At 33.8% G+C, this 19,026-nt stretch overlaps 1 protein-coding gene across 7 annotated transcripts in view; it reads left to right on the top strand.

The window, feature by feature from the left end:
* The window catches only part of NSD3 (nuclear receptor binding SET domain protein 3), a 179,070-nt gene that overhangs the window by 52,709 nt on the left and 107,335 nt on the right, over positions 1 to 19,026 (top strand). For 6 of the 7 annotated variants that reach the window (XM_007476363.3, XM_056813517.1, XM_056813515.1 and 3 more), the window contains exon 2: positions 9,565 to 10,280. In XM_007476363.3, the coding sequence (XP_007476425.1) occupies positions 9,609 to 10,280 (672 nt within the window). In that variant the 5' untranslated portion in view covers positions 9,565 to 9,608. Of the gene's footprint in view, positions 1 to 7,088; positions 7,876 to 9,564; positions 10,281 to 19,026 lie in introns of those variants that run through there. The other variant, XM_007476362.3, reaches the window with a different exon arrangement.

Here is a 19,026-nt window from a genome sequence, read left to right as displayed (position 1 = left end):
TCTTCAAAAAGGCCCACAAGTGTTGCACACAACATATTTTTTTATTTTTTCAATGTATTTATCTGTTATGCTGATTTTTTTTCCTCTTTTCTTTTTTTGTCTTTAAAAATATTATTGAATGGCTTTTGGAAAGGTAGCGATAATAGGGGAAACTGGTGATGTAAAAAAAAACTTATTTAAAAAAGAAACTTATAATTTGTTGAGTGTCAGGATGCTACATTATTCAATACATAATTTGTTCAACCATTCCTCAGTTAAAGATTCTCATATTCTTTATATACCAAAAGCTAGCTTTAATATTATTTTGAAGCTCAAAGATTAGATGGTATGAGTGTAACAAAACAGACAGTATTTTCATTAAGTATATTAACTCCTGGATCACTTTTTTGTCAATATTCTCATTATTTTTAGGGGGTGTCAGTAATAATAATTTATTAACTTGTAGAACCCTTTTTAGTTTTCTTTTGTTTTTTAATCTTTACCTTCTGCTTCTTAATACCTATACTAAGTATTGGTTCTAAAACAGAATGGTAAGGGCCAAGCAACTGGAGTTAAGTGACTTGCCCACTGTTACATAACTAGGAAGTGTCTAAGGTCAGATTTAAAACCAGGAGCTCCCATCTCTGGGCCTGGCTCTATCCATTGAGCCAACTATCACATTCTTCCCACCTCCTTTTATGGTTTTTAAAGAACCATAACATAAACTGTTCTCTTTTGATCTCTACCTCAATCCTATGAGGCAAGCAGGGGAAATGTTATAGATGAGAAAGCTGAGTCTCAAAATTTATAGTGAATTGCCCATATAAAGACAAAGGTTTTTTTTCTTAGTAAGTTCATCCTAGTAGATAGACTCTTTTGTCTATACCATGCCGCCCTTAATTATCTAGTTAGAAAAAGAGTTGTATTTTTTTCATATGAACCAGCAATAGTCATAGCAGTTATCATTTTAAATGGCAGGGCTTTCAGGTGAATAGGTAAACTCAAACCTTTCAACTCTAAAATTATAAGAATAAGCTTTTGACGTAAATTATGTTTTAGATTAGATGAATTTAGATATACTTAGGTTAAAAGGACTTTGCTCACAATAACTTTGATGTAAGTAGCATAAATATTAACCACATTTTACAAAAAAGTAGAAACTAAGACTAAAATGTCAGAATTGTGGCTAAAACCATTCTGATGACTTCCAAAATAGTCTTCCACTATCTTAAATGGTGCCTCTTGAGTATAACCAACTTCATTACATCATTTTGAGTGATTGCTTAAAGGCATTGAGTATAGAAGTGAGTATAGAAGTGATACTTAATGTTTGTAACTGAGTAATTCCATCCATAGTTATGTAATATCTCCCATCATATCCAGTCATTAAAAAAAAAAAAAACCCTACCTTCTGCCTTAGAATTAATACTATGTATTGGTTCCAAGGCATAAGAGTGGTAAGAACTAGGTAATGGGGGTTAAGTGACTTGCCCAGGGTCACATAGCTAGGAAGTGTCTGAGGTATCAGATGTTTGAAGTATCAAATTTGAACCTAGGACCTCCTGTCTCTGGGCCTGGCTCTCAATCCACTGAGCTACCCAGCTGCCCCTGCTAGTCATTTTTAAAAGAAGCCACAAAATTTCCCAATTTTAATTGATTTAATTTGCAGAAAATGATGTAAAAATCCCTTTGAGAATGTTAGCTTCAAAGGTTAGCATTATATAGGTAAAGTTAGTTTTGTAACTTGTCTTTTACTCCCTGACAGATGCAGAAATGTAAATCTTCTGAAACCAGCAAGTTATTTTTACTTTTGGGAAAATACCCTATGATTCTTTACTGTTTCTTTTAGTGAGGGGAATGAATGGGGTACTAAATTTTAGCTTAATAAGTAACTAGTTTACAATACAAATATGTCTATTGTGTGATGTAATATTTGTTAGGGGAAAATGGGTGGGATTGATGAACAGGGGATACCGAAGGTTTTATAATAGGTAATGGAGGAGTTGAAGGGAGAGAGGGAATATGGCTGCCAGTGAGGCAAAAGGAGAGAGATTCCCCCAGCCGAGAGGCTATTTTTTAAAAATGGGGTTCACATATGATAGCCTGAGGGGACGTCTTCTCTATAGATTGATATTGCAGATACCCCAGAGCAGGTAAGCATGGACCCTCCCAAGGGGCAAACCACCCCCCAGACTTAGTCACCCAGCAGGGGTCCAATAAGGATTGTTTATAGTTGAATAGCTGTTTTGAGGTTCAGTTCCCTCTATGCCCCCTGAAATGTTAGTCCTCTTATCTGACTGCAGTATTCAAATAAAGATAAATTTTAATAACATGTTTGGATTGGGGAGGTATCAGAGAAGAGGGATGTCCCTAGATGAGGTTTGAGTCCCACTCCGCTTTTGAGCTGAGGCCAGGCCACACAGGCTGGTGGAGGGTTTCTGTTATTCCTATCCATGCTATATCTGTGCTAGCTTTCTTAATTTCAAAAGTCTTAGCAGTAGACAGCGAGAGGAAGAAAAGTTCTGACCTTCAGAGCTGGTTGGGCCTGTCTTCAGGCTGACACCCCTAAAGATTGGCCTTACAGGTCAAACTGCTTCCCTTAAGTCCTTTTGTTGATGACACGATCACAGGAATCCAGGTAGAGCACACAGTTGGGAAAATCAGGAAAATAGAGACACTTCTATCCAGAGAAAGGGAGGGAGAGACCCCTACCAGTTCCAGGGCCAGGAAGGAATTGCTCGTCACAAGACCAACTGTCACTTCCAGTTGTCCCTTCTTCCACCAACTGTCAGTCTTGTCAATATCTTCTAACATTCCACCTGCTGTTTGTTCCAACTCAGTGGCAAAGTCCAGAACTTGCTTTAGTTTTCCTTTCCACAGTGACAAAACTCTGCTTTATATACAATAGCTCTTTGCCTTTAAGGAACTATAGATTAGAAGAAGGATAAGATGCTAAGGGTGGCTCTAAAACAATATTACATGATAAGCGCATTAGAATTACAAAGTAAGGAACTCTTTGGATTCTGATAGGAAAGGTCTTTCTTTACCTAAGGAAGCCCAAGGAAGGCTTACTAGAGAAAGTGGCTTATGAATGAGATTCTTTGAATGGGTTAGGCATTTAACTGATGAAGAATAGAGGACTGTGTGAACAACTTGCCTCCCTATGTGGAATCACACATGATCTGGTAGTGATTTATTATATTTGACAATTATAGAATTAAGGATTCCCTATTGGGTATCTTTTTGTATCAAAGCATCTGGTTATATCCTCATGAAAAGGTGATGTTAACAGTGATTTTTTTTATGGTAGAAAAGTAACTAGTAAATTGTATAACTTAACCCTACAGTTTTCTGTTGTAGACATGAACCACGACTATATGCATTAATTGATTTCCATGATTCATGTTGTTTAGTAGTTATATCTTACCCACTTGTAACTTTTAATTTCTATTGTTATTTTGCTTTGTTTTCTCTATTAAATTATTTAAATTTTCTGTTCTTTGCCACCTCCTCCCTCACCAGTTCTTCCCCTTTCCTAATGTACCTTTCTGTTTTGATAATATATCTTTTAGTTTAGTTTTAAGCTTGAAATTTGTAGACAGAATGAATAAAATCATTATTTCATTCAGAATAATGCATAAAAACTTTTTAAAATTGCCTTCATTTTGTACTCAGCTTGTAGATGAAAGTGTTACCTTTTCATAGGTTCTTTGAGAAACATTTTTTTTTCAAATCACACTCCAGTTACCTTACCAGGCTAAGCTGTATCTTAAAACAAAGAAAAAAAAGTTTAGTGAAAACTAAGCAACACAACTTCCAAGTCTGACATTACATATAGAGTACTATACTCATAGACTCCATCTATTAGGATGTAGGAGTGGGGGGAAATAGTGCAGTTTTTTTTTGTTTGTTTGTTTTTTAAACCCTTACCTTCCGTTTGGGGGTCAATGCTGTGTATTGGCTCCATGGCAGAAGAGTGGAAGGGTAGGCAATGGGGGTCAAGTGACTTGCCCAGGGTCACACAGCTGGGAAGTGTCTGAGGCCAGATTTGAACCTAGAACCTCCCGTCTCTAGGACTGGCTCTCAATCCACTGAGCTACCCAGCTGCCCCCTAATCGTGCAGTTTTTTAAGATTTTCTTTGGAGCCAAGCTCAGTCATTATAATTTCTTTTTTTCCTTAAATTTTATTGATATCTTTTTACATCTCCTAAATTTCCCCTTGTAATCCTTTCCTTTTCCTTTGTAATTTCATAGCATTCTGTTTTGTTATTATTTGTATTTTTTTGCATTTGTTTGAGTTTTTCTATACTTCCCCATATTTATCATATTCATAATTTCGTAGCTCTGTAATATTCCACTGCATTTATGTGCCACAATTTGTTTATCCATTCCTCAATTCATGCACATCTACTTTGTTTCCTGTTCTTTGCTACTATAAAAAAAGTTTTTCTATAAACATTCAAAAATATATTTTTTAAACCTTTCCCTTCCCTCTTAGAATTAATACTATGTATTGGTTCCAGAAGAACAGTTAAGGGCTAGGCAATGAGGGTTAAGTGACTTGCCCAGGGTCACATAAGTAGGTAGTGTCTGAGGCCAAATTTGAACACAAGACTTCCTGTCTCTAGGCCTGGCTCTCAATCCACTGAGCTATCTGCCAGTCCCTTGTTGCTGTAAATATTAAATATTTTGGTGCACTTCGGATCCTTCTTTTTTGCCATTGACAACATTCGAGTCTGTGCCTAACAATGGTGTATGGTAGTTCTTTAATTTACATTGTTTTAGTTGTGTTAGCATATTGTATATTTTGTATATAATTTTCTTGGCCATCCCTACTTTTGATCATTGTTTTAGTATAATTGTTTTACTCTGTAATCTTATGCATTTAAAAACACTACTGAAAAGGTGTCTTTAGATTTCATAGGTCTCCTGAAAGAGGTCTGTGAAACACAAAAGGTTTAGAACGCCTGCTTTGGAGTAATAGATTCCTTTGACTTCAAAAGCTCTGGAAGACCAATTTACTAATTTGTATATTAGATTTGCAGTTTGTGTTGGTAGAAGTTCATATATTTGATGGAATCAAATCACTCAGCAAACATTTATTGAAATGTTACCATATACTAGGAACTATGCTAAAGCCATGAAAGTCTGAAATCACAGACTGTAGAATGTCAAAGTGTTATATTTAACTAAAAATTCAATCTCAAATACAAGTATTGATGAAAAAACAAATATTTACAAACTCATGTAATCAGAATTAGGCTTATATCTTAAAAGGGTATATAATTTAACAAAATAATAACAGCTTATTGTATCTCCTTTCTGTTTGTATTGAGAAAACAATATTCTATTTTGTATTTGATTCTACTCTATATCATTGCTGACATTTTGTATAAATGCCTGTCATGTTTGTCTTTGAATTAAATTCAAAAGTTCATAGGTTCAGAAGTTCTGTCTTCCTCTCTGAGTTAATTTTAAAAGTTTCCTATAAGTCACTTTAATTAAAAGAAATCTATCACATCTATACTACTGGCTGTCCTTGTACAATTAGAAGAAATGTGTTTTCTCTATACCATTAGGTAGTCTTGCAGGTAGACTAAATCAACCAGAATTTCCTAGTGGCAAGATGGAAGGAGAGGTTGTTGCTAATCTCACATTTCTAGTTTCTATCCAGTCATATTGTTAACCAATCATATTGTCTTACCTGTCTGTAATGTTGCCTTCATTTTTTTTGGATGCTCTTCCATTTGCCTATAAAATGATGTCATCCTTCAGTTGGGTTTTAAGTAGGCTGAAACCTTGTTTATTGGCAAATTTGCACTTTGCTAATAAATTGATCAGGCTTGGAGGTTGTGTCTGTTTTAATTTCAATCACATTATACAGAAAATTTTGTTGTTTTTATATAATCAAAAAGAATGTATATACTATTCAGTTCTGTTTGCATTATTTTTCCTTCTTGTTTTTAATTTTTAGTGAACCACTGATATTTCAGTACATTAGCATAGGAATATAGTTTTTAAAATGTATATCTCATCCATTTAGACATAAAGGAAGTTCCAGTTATTTTGCTGTTATAAATAATTTTGAATCTGTAAGGGCTTTTACTTTGATTATATCCTTCTTCAATATTTAGACAACATAAAATAATGGATAGAATGCAATGTAGCCTTAAAGCCAAGAAGACATGGGTTCAAGTCCCATTTCTGACATGTAACAGCAGTGTGTAAGTCAGGGTAAATCACTTAATCTCAATTCTATAGACAACTGTTTTAAGATTATAATTTGCAGGAAAAGTGCTGGCCAGGATTGATAGAAGGAATTCTTTCATCTGGGAGCTCTCTAGATGAGTGAAATCATAGATACCAGTCTTAATCTTTTAATATTAAGTGATATGATGATTAAATAAATTATATTATCAGTCTATAGACCTCATGTGCATATTACTGGATATCTTTCCAAAAAAGATAGCCAATTTAGCTCCACTAATAATGCAATAGAATGCTTCTGTTTGTATAAGCCTTCCACATTGAATTTTAATTACTTTTCCAGTTTGAAGAATATTAGGTGGTGTCATCTCAGAAATGTTTTCATTTTTATTTCTCCAATGATGGAATTTGGACCGTTTTTCAAATGATTACTTATAATTTGTGTTTTTTCTCTTCTAAATTGTTGCCTTCTGCACCAGTTATCCATTGAAGAGTTATTATTCTTCCTAGATTCTGAACATATGTATTCATATTCATATTCATATATCCAAATTGTTTCTTTTTATTTTGGTTATTTTCTTAATAAATTTGCTTTGTGTTATGGAAAAAATCTCTTACACAATGAAAGTTTGATGAAATAAGTAAAATATATTTCTGTTTAAATCTTGATTTATTTAGTACTTAAAAACATTCAACAAAGCTATTTTTTTTACTGTATTTCTTTACAAGATTTTTAATGAAAATTGGGCTTATCAAACATTAATCTTTTCTGTTCAGTGATTCTACTTTGGGATTCTCTTTTCTGATTGATATTTTTTTTTCCAATTTTAATATATAAGATAGCTTTTATACTTAAGTTTTATAATATGGTTTGAAGTTAGCAAATTTTCATTTTTGTAACACTTTCCCCCCTAATATAACCCTTTTATTATTTTGTTTACTCTCATAGCAAATCTTCCCTCCTCAATATATTTATATGCATGACATAAAATATCTAAGTTTACAGAGGAAACTCAAGATGCATTTTTTAAAAGATGAATATTTTTTTCCTATCCAAGCTCACAGACTGGCCCCTTAAACCTATATATGGATCTGAAGTTAAAAACCCTTGATTTCAGGGGACATATAAATATAAGACAAAGTCAAGGGTTAAGATAAAAAAACTGGGAAATCTGGCCATGGCTTTTTAATGGTTTATTAATAGAAAGGAAAGGCTAAGAGATGAGAAAGGAAATAGATCATTCTTTAAGAAAGACTACCCAGCTGTGGAATCTTCATTTAGCTGGCAGCAGAGTGGGCCCCTTTTCAGTTCCAAAATACAGAAGTTGAGAGAGTGCTTTCCTTCTCCTGTTCCCCTTTTTAAGTTCAGCTTACTCCTCCCTCTTCTGCAAGGTTGCACACTGACAGTGGACATTGGGGACACTAGGCCAGTGTGGGTATTATGGGAGAGTGAAGTTATTTTTTTTTCTCACACACGTCATCCACCCCATTTCTCCCAAATAGCTTAGAGTTTAGTTTTGGAGACAGAACTAGAATGTACAGTTAGAAAGCAACTGTCAAACTGTTTGATTCTATTATTGCACCAGGAAGCCTAAAGTTGAAAGCTATCAATGTGGATTAAAGTAATTCTAAAGGATATATGAAACAAGAGGGACTTGGAACAAGCCTTGAAAGACTGGTAGAAATGATGTAATTTTGAATTATTTATAATAATAATGATTGATTAAATAATTATTAACTAATCCCTGGGGAATAGCATAAGAAAGAGATGGGAATGAACATGATATTTTAAGGCTAGTGAGATATGCCTGAGGGGAATAAAGGCTACATTTTAGGGAGAATCAGGAAATGAGATAGGAAAGACAAGTTCTAGACTTATGTCCAGTCATAAGACTTTAATAAGAAAACACTAGATTGTAGGTCAATAGAAGTGGGTTCTAGGCCCTGTTCTTTCACAAATGTCATCTCTAAGCATATTTCCTCATTCATAAAATGAGAGTATGCCACATAATCTTCTAGCCTTAAATTTCTATAATTTAGACATGAAGGTCAAAAGAAAGAATTCTAGTCATCCACACAGAGGTTGAAGCCATAAACAAAAAGATGGAATCATAAAGAAAATAAAGGAACTAAAATAAGTCCTCAGGACTTAGGAGAAAAGCTTGAGGGGGGCTATACTTATGATTATTGAAGAATGGAAATTCAATTCAGCAAACACACTAGACAATGAGGATCTAGATAAAACAGGTGATTAGACCTAGGAGAACCAGGAGAGGCAGACCACAGGACTCCAAGAAAGAAGAGAGTTAAAAGTAAAGAGGAGTCAAATGCTACTGAGAGGTCAGAATATGAGGAGTGAAAAAAACAGTATTTGTCGATTATGAGGTGATTTGTGAATGACCTTTCCAAAATCGGCTTAAATATTTTTGTTGAGGCATAAGTTAGGTTGGCAGAATTAAGAAAATGCGTCTTTGGCTAAGACCTGAAAGTACTAAATATAAGCTTCATCTTTGAGGTACCACCAGGAAGGTTTCAGATGAGATAGATACATGCTAACAGGATTAAGCAGAAAGTCATTTTAAAAAAAGTCCTAAATATTATCAAAGTCATAAGTGAAGGGAAGGACTTTGAACAGGAAAAGAATGAAGATATTAGAGAAGGGATAATTTAGGGAACAAGGTTCTAGAGATATAGGATTATAGCTTCAGAAGTCATTTAGTCCAACCCTTGCTATGTTTTTGGTGCAACTAGCAAAGTAATTGTAGAGGCTTAACATAAAGTAATATATTTATCTTGTAGCTTGAGGTCCAGATGATTTGCCAAAACAAGAATTTTAAATATTGATATTCTGTCATAGCTATGCAACCTTTTCACAAAATCATTAAGTGCATATGTTTTTGGACACGTGAATATGAAAGGCCTTTTGCCAGAATTGTAAACGCATAAAATATTGGTAGCACAGGAGAAAACCTGTAAAGCCATCTGAAACCTTTGTGGTTACATACCATGAACCAGACAGACTTAGATTTTGGTAGTCCTTGAGTAGGCCAAGTAGACATGGATAAATTGGTATGCTTTTTGGTGAGTGGGGTGGAACTTTGCAAATATTTTAAAACTTCTCAAAGTGGTTAGAAATTGCAAACACATAACTAATTTTCAAGATTAAAAACTTTACAAACAAGTAATTTCAGGGCAACTTTGATTCCTAAAGACTTGCAGCCAATGACAGTTCATTATGGCTTAGAAATTAGTTTCAGAATGCCTATTATATGCACTGTTTAAATCCTGTCCTAGTACATAAACTAATACTTTGTTGTTGTTTTTTTTGTTTTTTTTTGTTTTTTTTTTTGTTTTTTTTTTTTGTGTGTGGACTTTTAGGCCCTATGAGAGAAAGGGAAAGTTAAGGATGCTGGAGCAGAACAATGGATTTCTCTTTCTCTTTCATGCAAGGGATCATGGGAAACACAATTCAGCAACCACCTCAACTCATTGACTCAGCCAACATCCGTCAGGAGGATGCCTTTGATAACAGCAGTGATATTGTTGAAGATGGCCAGACACCATATGAAACTAGCCTACAGCAAGGCTTTCAATACCCACCTACTACAGAGGAACTTCCTCCAATTACAAATGGCTATCCACCTTCAATCAGCATGTATGAACCTCAAGCCAAATACCAGACATATAGTCAGTATCCCAATGGGTCAGCCAATGGTTTTGGTGCAGTTAGAAACTTTAGCCCCACTGACTATTACCATACTGAAATTTCAAACACAAGACCACATGAAGTTCTGGAAAAACCTTCCCCTCAACAGCCACCACCTCCTCCTTCGGTACCACAAACTGTGATTCCAAAGAAGACTGGCTCACCAGAAATTAAATTAAAAATAACCAAAACTATCCAGAATGGCAGGGAATTGTTTGAGTCTTCCCTCTGTGGAGACCTTTTAAATGAAGTACAGGCAAGTGAGTACGCAAAATCAAAACATGAAGGCAGAAAAGAAAAGAGGAAAAAAAGTAACAAGCATGACTCTTCTAAATCAGAAGAGCGCAAGTCGCACAAAATTCCCAAATTAGAACCAGAGGAGCAAAACGTAAGTGGATCTAACTTTTTTGTAATATTTTATGTATTCACTGGAATTTATTTCCCTTGAAGAATAATACTGCTGATTTTTTGGTTCCTTCTGGAATTTGTTGAAATGTGAAGTGCTTCATAAAAAGTGGCATGCTAAATATCTTGCTTGTTATGCAACTTTATGGAAATAGACTTATTTATTTTGATTGACTTTTGTTGCAGACTACAGATTATTCAAGCTAAAAAGACAAAAGAGACAGTGATGAATTGAGCTGGTTCCTCATTTTTAGACTATATCAGAATTTTTAGCAACTTTTGAAATGTTGCAAAGATGGGGGAATCTGTCTTTAAATTTAGCTTTCTTTGATTATCTGCTTGATAGTTTATAAAAATAAATAATAAATTTGTTTGCCGAATTGGGTGAACTTCTAAAATATCAATTAAATAACAATACATTTTGATTAAAATTTTGTTGGGTTTTTTTTAAGTCTTTTTTTTTCCCCAGGTAACATGCTTTGCTGCTAAACTGCTTGGCATTTGGGTGTTTTTTTCGATATAAATATTTTGCAAACCAAAAAAAAAAGTAATTTGGACTACATGGCCTCTAAGGTCCCTTCCAACTCTTAAGTTTGTGGTCCTATGTGCTCTAACCAGAATTCAGAGTTCATTTTTGTTACTGTATTAGTATATTCTTGTGGAATATAGGTTTAAGTGGTTGGTTAGTTGCCTTGGTTAACCAAGATTAATTTGGGGAAATTTTCTTATTTGTTATAGCAACTGATGGTTGCCTGCCCTACATATCAAAACATGCAAGCATGACAGTTTCTAATCTAATTTCTAGGTCTGTAATATTTTATTTGTGGAAATGGTTGCTTATTATAGATTAATTTTATTCTTGATGAAAAGGTTTTTTTCCTTCATATAACTAAAATTAGAACCTTCCTGAATTCCAGTATGGGTCTAGAATCTCAGCTGAATAACAAGCAAAACATTTTTCAAAAATTGTTTGATAACTTTTGTTTTAAAGCATCATTCACACTCTAGCAAACTCAGTAATTCAGTCTTTCATATGTATAATGCCCTCCAAATAGTAAAATAGAAAACTCAAAGGTAATTGTAATCTATAGGTGCAACTGTATTCTCCCATAAACATTTTCTTAAAAGGAAAAAATTGTTATTTCACAAGTATTTATTGAAGTTTTCTTACCTTATGCCTCAGTTTTTCCCTAGTTGTCATATCTTAGGACTTTAGCTTTCAGATCTATAAGGTCAGAGTTTGTAATTCAGTGATTCTAGAAAGCCAGGGACGTGAATTTAAGTGTCAGCGTAAAGTTGCTATTTGCTAAGTATTTATATTTTTATACTTTTGCATAATCGGGAAAAGTACAGTGATTAGAATCTGTTAGAGTTAAAAGAAACCTACCTCCCCTCCTATTTTGCAGATGGGAAAATTAAGTCCAGGAACAGTGAGAGTTTATAGTATTTGCATTGTAATAAGATTCCCAAGCTTCTCCTTTACTATTATGTTCTAATTTCCATCTTTTCTGGTTTAGTCTTATGATTTTAATTATGGAATGTTCATGCATTAGAGTTTATGAATATCATTTTCTCATTAGCCAGAAAACTTTTTTTGAAATGCTGTTGGATTTTAAAAAAAGACATGCTAGTCCACTTTCTTGCCTTTTAGTAATTACATTATTTTTAAAAATTCTTTTTCAGGGTTTTTAGTTTCTCAGGAGCCTCGTTCTGAAAATTTTTTGATATTATGATCATACAACTCTGTATATGTAGAAGAAGGAATTAGGAAAGTGAATCAAATGCTATTAAACCAGCCTATCCTGAAAGAAATTGTTGCTATTATTAATCACAAACACTTTTTTATTCTTTTTTTTCCCTGGTTCCAAATTCCCACCCTCCTCTAATCCTATCCCTCATTCAAAATGAAGGCAAGAAAGACAAAAACTATCACAAATATATATAGTCATGAGAAACAAATTTCTTCATTAGCCATGTTTTGCCCCTCCCCTCTCCTAAAAAGGGGCAAGGAAAAGAACAGGAAAAAGCTCTAATTCTGCACTCTCATCTGCCAATTCCCTATCTGGAGGTGGATAGCATGTTTCATCATGAATCCTTTAAAACTCTGGTGGGTCATGGTATTGATCAGTTTCTAAGTCCTTACAGTATTGCCGTTACTGTATAGACTATTTTTCCTATTCTCATTTAACTTTGAATCAGTTTCTGCAGCTCTTCTCAAGTTTGTCTGAAACCATCCCCATTATCATTTCTTATAAAACAATAGTATTTTATTACATTCATATACCATAACTTGTTCATTCATTCCTTAATTGATGGGTATTCCCTGTTACTAATTTTTTTGCCATTACAAATATATTTGCTGGAAATATTTTTGTAAACATGGGCCTTTTCCCTCCTTATTCTCTTTGGAAAGTATTCCTAGTAGTAGTATTGATGGATCAGAGTGTATGGATCCTTTAAAGATCTTTTGGACATAGTTACATACAGTGGTGCATTACTGCACCTGTTTTTTCCACATCCCCTCCTGCATTTGTCATTTTCTTTTTTCTTTTTCATTTTTATTGGTCTGATGGATGTGATTTGAATTTTTCTAATTATCAGTGGGGCAGCAAGATTTTACAATGGTAGAATGCTGGGCTTGATGTCAGGAAGACCTGAATTCAAATTTGGATTCAGATACTTATTTGTGTGACTCTGGACAAGTCACTTAGCTCTATTTGCCTCAGTTTCCTCATCTGCAAAATGAGCTGGAGAAGGAAATGGTTAACTACTCCAATGTTTTTGCCAAGAGAACTTCAAATGGGGACACAAAGAGTCAGACATGACTGAAATAACTGAACAACAAATTATTAGTGACTTAGAGTATTTTTATCTTATAGTTTGTAATAGCTATTCTTCCTCTAAAAATAGTCTTTCCATATCCTTTGACCGTTTATCATTTGCGGAATGGCTTTTGTTGTAATTTAATTCAGTTCACTATTTAGAAATAATACCTTTATCATAGAAATTTGCTATAAAGATCCCCCTCTCATTTCCTTATTTTCTCCCAATTTTAGCTGTATTGCTTTTGTTTGTACAAAAACTTTTAAGTTTTATATCATCAAAATTACCCTTTCTACCTCCCATAAATTTTCTAATTCTTCCTTGGTCATGAACATTTCTCCTAGCCATAGATCCAATTCAATCCATTAAACATTTATTTATCAAGTGCCTTCTGTGTTTCAGGCACTGTGCTAAGAGTTATTGATATAATTAATAAAAAGAGAGTCCCTACCCTCAAGATGCTTACAGTTTAATGGGGAGAGACAACACACATATAAAAAGTCAGGAGAGCAAGGTGGAGGGAACAGCATTTTGAGGTACCCAGCTGTGTTGCATCTTTTTCCAAAGAGTTGAAATGACACATAGAGACCAATGCAAAGTAAAGTGAGGCAAGTCAGGTCTAGTTTCTACCCTCTATAAAGGAAGGCATTGAGAGGAGTTTGATACTCCACCCTCTAGTTAGAGTGGAAAGGAAACAGGTGGTATCAATCCAGGCTCCAGTTAGCAACATGTTAGTAATTTCTTCCCTGTACCATAAATTTGCTTGTATCACCTTTATATCTAAATCATGCACTAATTTTGAGCTTATCTTGCATATAGTATGAAATGTTTGTCTGTGTCTAGTTTCTGATACTTTTCTGCCAGCAGTTTTTCCAATAGCTTTTGTCAAATTGAGTGTTTATGTCCCTGTTGCTGAATTCTTTGGGTTTTTATCAAACACTATGTTACCGTGTTTCTTTTGCTTCCCTATATTGTGTGCTTAATCCATTCTGCTAATCAACTTTTCTATTTCTTACCCAGTATCAAATTGTTTTGATGACTATAGTTTTATAGTAGTCTGAGATCTAATGTTCTAGACCCATTTCCATTGATTTCCTTTATATTTTAACTATTTTGTCCCTCCAGATTATTTCTCTATCTCTTTCTGATGGATTTTGTTGGTAATATACAGATATGTTGATGATTTGTTTGGGTTTATTTTACATTTTCCAACTTTGCTAAAGTTGTTAATTGTTTCAATTAGATTTTTTAGTTGATTCTAGGGTTTTGTAGCTAAACAATCATATCATCTATAAAAAGTAGTAGTTTTGTTTCCTTGTTGCCTATTCTCATTCATTCTACTTCTTTTTTCTTGTCTTATTGCTGTAACTAGCATTTTTAGTACAATATTGAATAGTAATGATGATGGACAGCCTTGCCTCCACCCTGATTTTATTGAAAAGGCTTCTAGCTTATTTGTCCCCATTATAGGAAATGCTTGTTCTTGGTTTTAGATAAATACTACTTACCATTTTAATAAAAGTTCCATTTTTCCTATATTTTCTAATTTAAAAAACTTTTTTCAGTTACATGTAGAAACAAAATTTGAAGATTGTTTTCTGACATTTTAGGATTCGGATTTTCTCTGTCCCTCATTTCCCTTCTCCCTAAAGTAGTAAATAGTTTGATATAGGTTGTACTAGTGCTATTATGCAATACATATTTCTGTATTGTGAATGCCATGACAAGACACTTAATCACACATACAATAAAACACTTATGAGGGAAATAAAGTGGAAGATGGCATTCTTTGATCCATAGTCAGAATCCAACATTTGGCTATAGATAACATTTTTCTTCAAGAACTCCTTGTAGATATCTTGGGGACTTGCTTTGCTAATATTAGTTTAGTCCTTCATAGTTGATCATTGTATAATATTCTTGTTACCGTATACTTTGTTCTCCTGGTTCTGCTTCATTTTACATCATTTCATATAAGTATTTTCAGGTTTTATGATCTCAGTCTCATCCTGGTTGTCATTCCTCATGGCCTAATAGTATTTCATTACAATCATATAATACAGCTTGTTCATCCATTCCCCATGTTTCTTTGCCACTACAAAAAGAGCTGCTAAAAATACTTTGATATAGGTGGGTCCTTTTCCCTTATGCTAATCTCTTTGGGATACAGATCCAGTATCAGTACTACTAGGTCAAAGGGTATGCATAGTTTTATGGTCCTTTGGACCTGGTTCCATCTTACTCTTCAGAATGGTTGTATCAGTTCACATTTCCAACAGCAGTGTATTAGTGTCTCAATTTTCTCACATCCCTTCCAACATAAATCATTTTCCTTTTTGTTCAAGTAAGCCAATCTGATAGGGGTGAGATGGTATCCCAGAGTTGTTTTAATTTGCATTTTTAAGTAAGTAATGATTTGTAGCATTTCCTCATATGATTATAGAATATTTAAATTTTCTCCTGAACACTACCCATTCATATCCCTAATTGGAGAATGCTTTGTAATCTTATAAATTTGACTCAGTTCTCTATAATGAGGCTTTTATCAGAAACACTTGTTATGAAATTTTTTCCCAATTTGATGTTTCCCTTCTAATTTTGGTTGCACTGATTTTATTTGTAGAGAAACATTAAATTTAATGTAATCAATTATCCATTTCATTTTTCATACTCTTTTCTAGGCTTTGTTTGGTCTCAAAGTCTGACAGGTAAACTTTTCCATGTTCCTCTGATTTGTTTATGGTGTCACCCTTTGTTTCTTGATCAGGTATCCATTTTGACTTTATTCTGGTGTGTGGTGTGAGATATTGGTCTGTGCCTAGTTTTTGCCATACTATTTTCCCCCGCCGTTTTTGTCAAAAAGTGAATTCTTTTCCCCAAAGCTTGGATCTTGAGGTTTATTGAACACCAAGTTACTATGGACATTAACTGCCATGTGTTGATTGCCTAACCTATTCCATCAATCTACCACTCTTATTTCTTATCTAGTACCAGATTGCTTTGATGATTACCACTTTATAGTATAGTTTATCTGTTATGGCTTACCATCTGATGTTTTTAACAAGAAGAGGTATCATGTTTTGTCAAGGGCTTTTAGGGGCATCTATTGAAATAATCACATGATTTTTGTTTTTGATAATAGTCAATTATGTTTATAGTTTTCCTAATATTTAATCAGCCTTTTTTTTTTTTGGTCTTATAAATCTAGCCTGGTCATATTCTTCTGACCTTTGTAATAGATTGCTGCAAATTCCTTACTAGCATTCTTATTTTAAAGTTTGGGGTCAATATTCATTTGGGAAATTGATCTATAATTTCCTTTCTCCCTTCTGACTTTCCCTAGTTTAGATATCAAGACCATATTTGTGACATAAAAGGAAGCTAGTAGGGTTCCTTCTTTACCAATTTTTTCAACATTTTATGTAGTATTGGAATTAACTGTTCTTTAAATGTTTGGTAGAAATTATTTATAGAATTAATCTAGTCCTGTGTTGTGTTTTCCCTAAGAAGTTTACAAATGGCTTGTTCATTTTTTTTCCTAAGATAGGATTATTTAAGTATTCTATGCCCTGTTTTGCTGAGTACTTTATATTTTTGTTAATATTTGTCTTTCATTTAAATTATCAATTTTATTGGCATATAGTTGGACAAAAGAGCTCCTAATAATTGTTTTTGTTTATTCTTTATTTGTGTGTAAATTCACCTTTTTCATTTTTTGATACTAATAATTTGGTTTTCTTCTTCTTTAAAAATGAAATTAGGAGTCAGCTCTGAGTCTCAGTGAATTGAAATCCAGACCTAGAGAAGGAAAGTCGTAGGTTCAAATCTGGCCTGGGCAAATCTCTTTTAACACTCCTTCCCCCCACTCCCTTTGCCTAATTTTTACCACTCTTCTGCCTTGGAATCAATAAACAATGTTGACTCTAAGACAGGAAGGCAAGAGTTGTTTTAATTTGGTTTTAATCAAATTTTAAATTTAAAAATAATCACATTAAAAATTAAATCAATGGTTTATTAGTTTCTTGTGTTTTTGTTTTTGTTTTTTTTTTGGTTTTAAACACCTAGTTTTATTAGTTAAATTTTTTGCTTTCATCTTCATTAATCTTTCCTTTGATTTTTCAGGATTTCTATTTTGATGTTTCATGAAGGATTTTAATTTGATGTTTTTCCAGGGTTTTTTAGTGCTATGCTTAATTTGTTTGCTCTTTCTCTTATTGATGTAAGCATTTAGAGACATGGTTTCCCCCAAGTGTTGCTTTGGTTGCATTCCATAAATTTTGGTATCTTGTTTCATTGTTATCATTATTGATGATTTCTATGACTTTTTTCTTTGACTTATTCTTTGATTAGTTTATTTAGTTTCTAATTAATTTTTATTCTATGCTTCAAAATCCCTTTATTGAATGGAGTTTTTACTTTATTGTGCCCTATGTAAATTTAGAAATTTTAGGCTTCTGGGAGAGGTTATAATATTGTAATGGCTAAAAATGTGGCTACAGGATTTATGTAATATTGAACAATGGCCGCCAAGGAATTTACTTATGAAATTCCTAAAATGAAACACTCAAGTCAGAATGGAGTTTATGGAGGTTTAATCACACTGGAAGTAGAGAAAGGAGAGGGAGAGAAGGAGAGAAGAGAAAAGGGAAAGGGGCTACTCAACCTCTGACCAAGGCAGAGGGAGTTTTAGGCCCAAAGGCCCAGGTGGAAAGAAGCAGTCCTTAACTCACGTGACCGATCTGAAGGAAAGCTGTCTGCGGGCGTCCTCCCTCTCCAAGCTCCTAACACCAACTCCCCCCTAGCTCTCTCCACAGGAAGTTCGCGAATTCCAGAGGCTGTTCCCTACCTCACTTCCTGTGTCTCACAAATCCAATGGTTGGCTCTAGCTTGGCTTAGGACAGCCCAGGTGGGCAGTTAGTTATTTCTGATTTGTCATTGACTAGCGCATGCCCGTGTAGTGTGGGTGTGCACAATTTTTGGGTGCTAGACCAAGATGGAGACTTTTAAAATTCACACCTAGAAAAGATGCATTTAATATTTCTGAATTTTTTTCATTTGTTTTGATGTTTTTATACCCTAATACATGACAGAGATATAATCCTTTTCTACTCTCATTCAATATTTCTCAGAAATTGATTATTTCTAAAATTCTATTCAGCTCCTTAACTTTTCTTGTTTATTTTATAGTTAGATTTATCTAGGTCTCAGAGGGATAAATTGAGTTTAATATAGTTTTGCTGTCTTACTTTTTCTTGGAAATTCATTCAACTTTTTCTTTAAGAATTTGTATGCTATGACTTTTGATATGTATATTCAGTATCAATATTAATTCTTTATAATACCTTTTAGCAAAATGTAGTTTCTCTGTTTCTCTTTTATTCATATTTATTTTCATTTTCTTTGAGATAATGATTGTTTCCTAACACCTTTTTTTTACTAACATGAAACATAATAGATTCTACTCTAGTCCCTTAATTTTGTGTATCTTTCTATTTTAAGCATTTTTCTTCTAAAAAACATTGTTGCATTCTGATTTCTAATCTATTCTGCTTTCCTCTTCCATTTTAAGGGTGAGTTCCTCTTATTCACATTCATGTTTGCATTCTGTTTGCCTCCATTCTGTTTTCTTATATTTATCCTTTTTTTTTTTTAAACCCTGGCCCCTTCTCAAGTGACTTTTGCTTTTGACCAATGCTTTTCTTCATCTATTCTCTCTTATTTGCCCCCTCCCTTTTCTCTTAATGCTTTTCTCTTCTACTTCCTTGTTGGCTGAGATGAATTACTATACCCAGCTGTGTGAACATGTTTATTCTTACCCCTTGAACCAGTTCAGTTGAGAGTGTAGTTCAAGTGTTGCCTGCCCCCCATTTCCAATCCCTTCTTCCATTGCATAACTTACTCCTAGT

This window comes from Monodelphis domestica, chromosome 1, assembly GCF_027887165.1.
Source record: "Monodelphis domestica isolate mMonDom1 chromosome 1, mMonDom1.pri, whole genome shotgun sequence".
Taxonomy (NCBI): Eukaryota; Metazoa; Chordata; class Mammalia; order Didelphimorphia; family Didelphidae; genus Monodelphis; species Monodelphis domestica.
The sequence above is the reverse complement of the archived record's forward strand: the minus strand, read 5'-3'. Positions and strand labels throughout refer to the sequence as shown.